The 9,645-nt window shown below is 38.1% G+C and overlaps 1 protein-coding gene across 1 annotated transcript; it reads right to left on the bottom strand.

Moving 5' to 3' along the window:
* Positions 1–1,955: 1,955 nt before the first annotated feature.
* On the bottom strand, positions 1,956–9,361 carry LOC140140535 (mRNA export factor GLE1-like). Its single transcript, XM_072162294.1, has 4 exons — positions 9,245–9,361; positions 8,203–8,285; positions 6,701–6,761; positions 1,956–2,076 (listed from the first exon to the last, which is right to left on the bottom strand). The coding sequence occupies exons 1-4, from the start codon at positions 9,359–9,361 to the stop codon at positions 2,008–2,010; spliced, it is 330 nt and encodes a 109-aa protein (XP_072018395.1). The 3' UTR covers positions 1,956–2,007.
* Positions 9,362–9,645: the final 284 nt, after the last annotated feature.

The raw sequence follows: 9,645 nt of genomic DNA, 5'->3' as shown, positions 1-9,645 counted from the left end.
GTATAATCCTGTACCCAATGACCCCCATTTTACAGTTTATTACCCCAATGGCCCCCTGTTTTCAAAGTTTCATACCGAATGACCCCATTTTTATTCAGGTTGTGTACTGAATGACCCCATATTTAACTGTATATTTGACCTGAATGCCCCCTGCTTTTAACATGGCCGAGGCACATCCCTGCCATTTCAAATAGGGAGTGCCTCCCCCGGGGTTGAAGCAACTGACAACGCATAGTTGGGGTGCAAGTGGGATGCAAGGCGGCCTAGTTTGCACCCTGTTGCATGAATCTTGGAATTGTGGAAAAATAAAGGATATTTTTTTGCACTATGGTGGAAAAACACTAGGTCAATGTGACCTTTTTGTACAGGTCATGCAGGGTACCCAGATTTTAATATCTAAACTTGTTTCTAAGACCTCAAAATAGCTTCTGTGGCTCCCGAACCGAGGGAGCTCAGCTTGCCCCCTCTGGGATCCCCCAGTAATTTTGGTGGCCATGGTCAAGTACCATAAGGCCCCCACAGGAACCCCTTAACAACTTGGGTAATGTCCACCCCCACCCCCAATATTTACAATCTTCGGAAGCCCAATGGCTTGCAATGTCCAAGATTTATAGTTATAAAGTTATGTATAGGCCTATACATAATTATTAGAATGCAGACATTTTGATACATTTGGTTATTTTTGCTATTTTAATAAAATAATTTTGGTATTTTAATCAAACTAAAATGTAGCTAAGGATGAGAATTCACAATATTTATTAACCAATTTTAACATTAAAGATACATGCAATAAAAAGTTGCCAAATTTCTGAAACTTGATTTTTAGATGTGGTACCCATAATTATTATCTAAGCACAAAAATATTTCAGAAAATGAGGATTATTTATCAATAATTGTCGGTAGTTTTGTTAATGAAAATTGGAGAATTTCTGCGCTATTCCATTTAAAATCCACACTACCCCTGTGGAAGATTTTGGAAATATCTTCGACAGTGGAAGCATGAATTTCAAATGGAATTAGAACATTAACCAACTCTAATCAAAACCCACCCTCCCTCTGTAGAATTATTCAGGTTGAATATTTCTCAGAGGGTGTATGAAATTCATACGGAGCTGCCTAATGTGTTCATTCAGTTTGAAATATTCTTATTCCCCCTGTGGAAGATATTTCCAAATCTTCTTCATAGGTAGTGTATATTTTAAATGGAATAGCCCAATTTTCAGAATGCATTGGTACTTACATCTACAGAACCCTTAAAAATATACTCTTATCTTCAAAACTATATACAGCACAAAAATAAATGTTATGTCATTTTAAAGCATATCTCAATCTTCACTGCCATATTAAAAAACAAAAAGTAATCCTTGACAGTTTGTGGATATGGGTTTCACATAATCATGATATCAAATATATAGATATCTTATGCATAGCAATGCTTATTATGTTCAAATTCACCAGAAACTTAACATTAAATTTTATACTGTGGTGGTACCAGTATTTTTTTTTTTTTTTGGGGGGGCCAAAATCTGTGTAAAAATGGTTTAAATTTTCATGGAAAACTGGTATGAATATGATTATGAGTCCACTTTTAGATTCTTGGAGGCACATCCCTAACAAAACTAAACTTGAGTACCCCCCCCCCCCCAATATATGTGGCACATGCACATATGTGTACATCCATATCAAAATGATGCACTTGTCAGCTGCTACATGTGTCTCATTTTACAAAATAACCAGGAATAAATAAACTCAATAAATAAACTCATCTCAAGTGGAGGTCACTTCAAATCATATCCAAGTCACATGGTTTGGGAATGTTCTATGTAATCCTTGGGGATGATTTGAGGTGACCTGCACTTGAGATGAGTCTGGTTTTTATTATTAGCTAATATGTTAAAGGAGACACATGTACACATATGCACCGGAGCACCACATAAATTAGTTTGGTGAACAAATGGCAGCCCAATTGCACTATTATTATTTACATCACAGCTAGAGTTGCCATCATCAACATCTCCAGAATTCATCAGTAAGCATGCCTTTTGGTGGTGGGAATGTTTGGGTCTTGATACATGTCTGAAATTGAAAAGAAAACACATGGACTTATAGCAACTAATGTTACAATTATGCACTTACTTGTGAACGTTTCAGCAACAACTGTTGCCTTTGTCAACACTTGATGAGGAATGACTGCATCTACTGACAACCGACACTAGAGGGATTTCCAGCGTGATTTTTTTGGGTTGCCAGGTGGTTTTCCTTCTAGGGATTTTCTTGGTCCCTGCTGCAGAAACTCATCAAAAATGTGAGAAAGCTGGTACTGCCCCTCGTCTCTGTTCACATGGCCTAATCTCTCTACTTAAAGCCATATTATAACATTTGCGGAGGAGAATGCCCTAAAAAAAAATTCAGGTTTTTGCACGAATGTAATGTACTTTAGTAAACAAAGATTCTCTGCAAAAATCAAGACTTCAGGTGCTATAGTTTTGTCAAAATCCGAGATTTTGAATAAACCGCCTGAATCAGCGCTTTTATTATTACGATGGAAATATTAGTCGAACGCGTATTCGATGTCAACACACCCCTCATTGCACACGGGCGTATGCGTGACACACACACACATGCCAGAGGATCGTACCATATTACAACCGCCAGAGTAACATGCATTGGCGCTAGTAGTAAATTCCAATTTTCTTTGCTTTACCTCACTTATTCGGCTCAAAATTAAAAGGGAACATATCTGACAGTAAAAGCTACCATTTTATGGAAAATAAATACTAATCTATTTTTAAAGAAATGTTATAATATGGCTTTAAGTAGAGAACTAGAGAAATGTACATGTATTTGAATGGGGCTTTGCTCTTTTCCTTGAATTTTGGCAATTTTTTCATTTCAGAAATACCTGATGATAATATTCCTTCATTTTTAAGCTATTTATACACAACTTATAAACAAAATACATTATGGTGTAAGTTCAAATTGAATACCTGAGTGGAGGAAGGGCCCAACTCCATCAAAACTGTTTTTGAGATATTAAGAAAAAACTTAATATTTGGAGAAGTTTTATAGACAGAATGTTTTCATCTTCAGGGGACATTTAATACATGAACATACAATAGTACAAACATTCGAAATTATATATGATGTTTCCATGGCAACGGTACAGGTCTTAATACGAGCTGGAGTTGGGCCCTTCTTCCACTAATATACTGCAAGTGCCAGTTAAGTTCCATGTTATAAATAGCTACAGAAATTAGGTAATCACCATTTATTGCACAAGTAGAACTCATGTAATATGTCAGCAAGAAAGTTAATTGTTGTAAAAAGCAGATTTCATGGATGAACAAAATTCCTCTTTAACCCTATATTTGTGGAAGAAGGGCCCAACTCCATGGAGTTGGACCTGTCCAGCCTTTCTTCCATGAAAACCATGATTAAGTGTATGTGGAAGACTATTTAGAGAGTGGATTTTGGCTCATCTTTTTCATAAGGAAGAACAGTCTGCTGGCAATAAAATGCTGGGTCTAACTCATTTTTGTAAAAACAAGGACCGTTGGTAACCGTAGCGGTCGCTGCGGGACAAGGAATTCAATTTTGCAGTGTTGGTGTCTTTGAAGCAGGTTTAAGTTTGACCCCTATTTTGACCTGTAACCCCTCTGTGAGCGTAACCTTTGAGGGCGCTCATCTTAAAATAATGCCAGAAAGGGTATTTCCATCCACACCAAAAAAAAAAAAAAAATCAAAATTTGAAAAATTGTGTTCGGAAACCAATTTCGGACACTTTTGATGTCCAAACGATTTTCGGGAAAAAGCATCATGACATCAAAAGTGTTCGGAAACCGATTTCGACACTTTTGATTTCCAAACAATTTTCGGGGAAAAGCGTCTTGACATCAAAAGTGTTCGGACACCGATTCCGACACTTTTTATGTCCAAACGATTTTCGGGAAAAGCGTCCTGACATCAAAAGTGTTCGGGAACCGATTTCGGACACTTTTGATGTCCAAACGATTTTCGGGAAAAAAGCGTCTTGACATCGAAAGTGTTCGGAAACCGATTTCGGACACGTTTGATGTCCAAACGATTTTCGGAAAAAAGCGTCTTGACATCGAAAGTGTTCGAAACCGATTTCGGACACTTTTGATGTCCAAACGATTTTCGGAAAAAAGCGTCTTGACATCAAAAGTGTTCGGAAACCGATTTCCGACACTTTTTATGTCCAAACGATTTTCGGAAAAAAGCGTCTTGACATCGAAAGTGTTCGGAAACCGATTTCGACACTTTTGATGTCCAAACGATTTTCGGAAAAAAGCGTCTTGACATCAAAAGTGTTCGAAACCGATTTCGACACTTTTGATGTCCAAACGATTTTCAGGGAAAAGCGTCTTGACATCAAAAGTGTTCGAAACCGATTTCGGACACTTTTGATGTCCAAACGATTTTCGGGGAAAAGCGTCTTGACACCAAAAGTGTTCGAAACCGATTTCGACACTTTTGATGTCCAAACGATTTTCGGAAAAAAGCGTCTTGACATCAAAAGTGTTCGAAACCGATTTCGACACTTTTGATGTCCAAACGATTTTCAGGGAAAAAGCGTCTTGACATCAAAAGTGTTCGAAACCGATTTCGGACACTTTTGATGTCCAAACGATTTTCGGGGAAAAGCGTCTTGACACCAAAAGTGTTCGGAAACCGATTTCGACACTTTTGATGTCCAAACGATTTTCGGAAAAAAGCGTCTTGACATCAAAGTGTTCGAAACCGATTTCGGACACTTTTGATGTCCAAACGATTTTCGGAAAAAAGCGCCTTGACATCGAAAGTGTTCGAAACCGATTTTGGACACTTTTGATGTCCACACGATTTTCGGGAAAAAAGCGCATTGACATCAAGTGTTAAATCCCCTAATTTCCTTAATTCTTGTCAATTTCCTTAATTCACCAGAATTTCCCTTAATTCTCTTCAATTTCCCTTAACTTCCCTCAATGTTCCCAACTTCCCCTCCCTCATTTTCCCAAATTTCCCTTAACTGCCCTCTATTTTCCCAAATTTCCCTTAATTCTTGTCAATTTCCCTTAATTCACCTGAATTTCCCTCAATTTCCCTTAATTCTCTTCAATTTCCCTTAACTTCCCTCAATGTTCCCAATTCTCCCTCAATTTCCCCTCATTTTCCCAAATTTCCTTAAATTCCTCTATTTTCCCAAATTTCCTTAATTCACCTGATTTTCCCTCAATTTCCTTAATTCTCCTCAATTTTCCCAAATTTCCCTTAATTCCCCTCAATTTTCCCCAATTCCCCTCACTTTCCCTTAATTGCCCACAAAATCAATTAATTCACCTGAATTTCCCTCAATTTCCCCAATATTGCCCTTAATTGCCCCCATTCCCCTCAATTTCACTCATTTTCCCCACTTTTCCCAAATTTCCCTTAATTGCCCTATAGGCCCTCTCCCTCACCAAGTAGTACTATAGCCATGCGACAAACGATGTTGACGTAACAGCATTTTTTTAAAATTGTTGAAAATCGTGTAATGCCCCTTTAATGACCTAATTAGCATATTTCGGGACGAAACTCTTTTCCAGTATGGGGCCGGTACCTGCCTTCCCCCTCACCAAGTACCATAGCCATGCGGCAAACGATGTTGACGTAACAGCATTTTTTAGAAATTGTTGAAAATTGTGTAATGCCCCTTTAATGACCTAATTAGCAGATTTCGGGACGAAACTCTTTTCCAGTATGGGGTCGGTATAGGCCCTCCCCCTCACCAAGTACCATAGCCATGCGACAAACGGTTTTTTAGCGTTTGTTACTAACGGACTAGCGGCCGGACGGACTAACAGAGAGACATGGTGACTTATAGCGTAACAGCATTTTTTAGAAATTGTTGAAAATCGTGTAATGCCCCTTTAATGACCTAATTAGCATATTTCGGGACGAAACTCTTTTCCAGTATGGGGCCGGTATAGGCCCTCCCCCTCACTAAGTACCAAAGCCATGCGACAAACGATGTTGACGTAACAGCATTTTTTAGCATTTGTTACTAATGGACGGACGGATGGACGGACTAACGGAGAGACATGGTGACTTATAGAGCTGCTACCCGCAGCTAAAAAGGAGTTGGGCCCTTCTTCCACTCAGGTATTCAATTGATGGGTTGATATTTTAATGCATTGCACAGTCATTTTTTAACCCCATGAGAACTACCTGCATGCCTATTGGTTGACCAATCAGCAAAAAATTGAGGTGAATTATTTGCAAAGCTCCATTCTGATTGGTGATTAAAATGAAGATATCATGTAATTGACCAATCAGAGGCAATGTTAGATCGGCAGGTAGTGCTCAGGGGGTTAACAGTTCCATCAACAAATCTTGAAAATACTCCATATCAGGAGTAAGGGACCATTCACAAACACTTGTTAGGGGGGGCCTAATGCAAAAAAATTTCATTGCCGAAATCCCCCCCCCCCTTCAGATCTCAAAAATTTCAGGGCTCCCTTTTTGACATGAAAATTATGGGTCAACCCCATAGAAAAGCATATGAACTCAATTTTCCTGTGAAAATGTGTGGACAATTTTTTCAGAGCCCCCCTTAGGAGGGTCAAAACTTTAAAGGCCCCCCTTTTTGCATCAGCCCCTCTAACACTTGTTTGTGAAAGGTCCCTAATAATGTTAAAATAAATTGAAAATATAAACTTACTTCTAAGAAATTCTTCAACCTTAACACAGGTCCATTAAAGGCTGGAGTAATGGCTTCAATTCTAAATAGAAAACAAAACACTATCATCAAGAAGCTGAACCTTACTTGGTGCTTGCTCAGAGAGCCATAATTTACAGATAAAGGATAAGTATGGCATAGCACTTGTTCAGTGTGGAGAGGAACATGACAGGCCCTCTCTGCCATTACCAAATCCACTAGTTATGGCTCTATATGGGGGAGTGCATATTCAGAGTTTTAGTACTGGTGATAAAATTTAAATCAATAGTTCCAGTTCCACACACAATCGCGCTTGAAGACTGCTTTGCCTCCCCCTCCTATGCGTGCCAAAATGAAACATACCCCAATCCTAATTGACCTTTTCGGTAAATCCCATAAGCCTTTGCCTGTACACCCGAGATGTTGACGTCATGCCGATCTGCGCTGATCTGCACATCGTTTATTAAACATCGTTACTGCGCATTGCAAGTCGCGTGACGTCAAATGACGACATCTCCAGTGTACTCGCAAAAGGCTTATGGGATTTACCGAAAAGGCAATAAAATTCAACATTTTTATATTTAGGAATTTATGGACAAAAACATGCATGTTTTGTATGTTTTCTAACAATTGCATGAAATTCAAAGACAAGTCTCAAGTATTCAGAATCTTGAAGATATTACTCTTGCTCTTAATCTTAGATATTAAAATAGAATTAGTGTTTAATGATAAAAAAATAAGAGTGCATAGACTCACATTAGACTTTGTACAAGTCTTTCAGCTTATATTGTCACAAAATACAAAACATACCCTGAAACTCGATGTTTTTGGCCCTTACTTTGGTTAATATAGTTAGTTCCAAGCCCAGGGGAGAGGGGGCACTCAAGTTTCATAGTGTACGTATACACATACACATGTATGACCAGAAAAACACAAATTAAGGGTCCTTTTCAGAGAATGAACACGAATTGCACGAATCCCGTTTAGGGGCCAAAATGCCTGTTTTCAAGGAAAAGGGTTGTTTTTATACTTCTAGGTGGTACATGGTGTGTTTAGTCATTTTCGGATCCCGCTATTTCACGAAGCGTGTTTCACTGGCATGTTTTGCATTAGGAACACCACCTAAGCATAATTATTAGAAACTTTTGGGGTTTTTTTTAATTAAAAACCTGCAAGGGTGGTACCTTTCAGATAAAATCCTGCTTAGGGGTAGCTTTCAGGTACATTCCTGCTTAGGGGTAAAATTTGTTGTAAAATTCCTCTTTAGAGGTGTATTTTGCTCAAAAGGGCAAATCCTGTGATCTCTGATCACGCATGTGTACACTGTGAAACTTGCGTGCCCCCTCCCCCAGGTTCCAAGAGCTAAAATTCTATTTGGCAAAATAGGATACCATCTTTTTAATTACAAAACTCCAGTACTGTATTGTTCTATAATCAGGAGTATTTAATTTACTCTGGTTCAAACATGTCTGCATTTTATATCTGATAATTATACCCAAACTTACTTTGGAAAATACTGTTCCCAAAGTACCTCAAGTAATTCAAAGAACTGTCCTCCGTACGTTGAGGCTAATGTATGGCTGCATACCTACAGAAGAGCAGACATAAAATTTATGTTAGGCAACAAAAAAAACCAACATATTCTGCAGGGAGACAGACTTTCCAAGTAGGGTCGGATATGTGTTTTTGGTTGTTTGTTTTTGTACCCTAAATCATGGCAATTTATTTCTCACATTTAGGCCCTAGTTACTATGGGCTATTGTGGAGAGGAGATAAGATTGAGTGACTGCTTAATGGTTTGAATTTCCACCAGCCTAATCATGAAGCTCCTGTGGCTATGTGGTTAAGGCACATGTCTCGTAAACCTGAGGTCCTGGGTTTGATTCTATTATTGGTATTTTATTAAATCACATATCGTGGCCAAATGGCCAAATTACATGTAAAATTACAAACCAATTATACATATTAAAATATTAAAAAGATTGAACACTTAAAGAATTTTAAAAGGCATCAAAAACAAATTGCACACAAAATATTAACTTTTACCAAATATTGCACATCTTTTGGAAAACATCAAAACGTACTAAATTTCAAAACAATTATAATAAATAATGACATTAAAGAATTACAAATATTATAGCAGCTGCACCAGACCATAAAACAGCATTCATGGCACTGAAGAACAATCCTAAGAGGAGATTACTGATTTAAAAGATCAACAAAATATGGGATAGGACTCAGCCGAAAGCGCTCGGTCCTGGCACGGAATTTGGAAAAATTGTGGGAATTACGCAAATTGTGACCATGGCTCTGAAGTCTGGTAGGAGGGATTAACGACTGTGTTCGCTCATGGTTAGGTAGCCCTTCAGCAAACCTACGATTCCCAGGCAGGATCACTTTTTCTATTGTCTCCTTTATTTTCTGCGACAGCAAATTGTCCAAATCAATTGAAGTTTTGCAAATAAGCTTTTTTCATGGATATCTATTGACATCCTAAAAAGAGGATGATAGAATCACAAAATACCCCTTGAATCAATATGAACTTACCTCTAGGAAATCATACAGCATTGTAGCAGTAACATCAGGTTGTGGTTCCAAATTCATGACCCTTGATAACCAAGTCAAACCTTCACATGGTCCAAATGGATGAACCTGCAAATTCATGGTGTGAAAATGTTAAAGGGGCATTTCGTGATCCACAGCCTCATCCCCCAGTTGAGATTTTTATATCACTGGAAACCTCTGACTACATAATGTTTATGTACAAAATATTTCTTGCAGATTAATTCGTTTTGCAAAGATATTGTGAAATTTGAATTTCATTCTGGTGCACCAGAACGAAATTACAACGCATTGTCTATGGAGCAGTGTAATACACATAATCATGCATAACTCGCAAACCCAAAATCGGAATCAACTGAAATTTTGGGAACAAGCTTTTTTCGTGG

The sequence above is a fragment of the Amphiura filiformis genome, chromosome 19 (genome assembly GCF_039555335.1).
Source record: "Amphiura filiformis chromosome 19, Afil_fr2py, whole genome shotgun sequence".
NCBI lineage: Eukaryota > Metazoa > Echinodermata > Ophiuroidea > Amphilepidida > Amphiuridae > Amphiura > Amphiura filiformis.
Note: the sequence above shows the minus strand (reverse complement) of the source record. Positions and strands in the feature narration are given on the sequence as shown.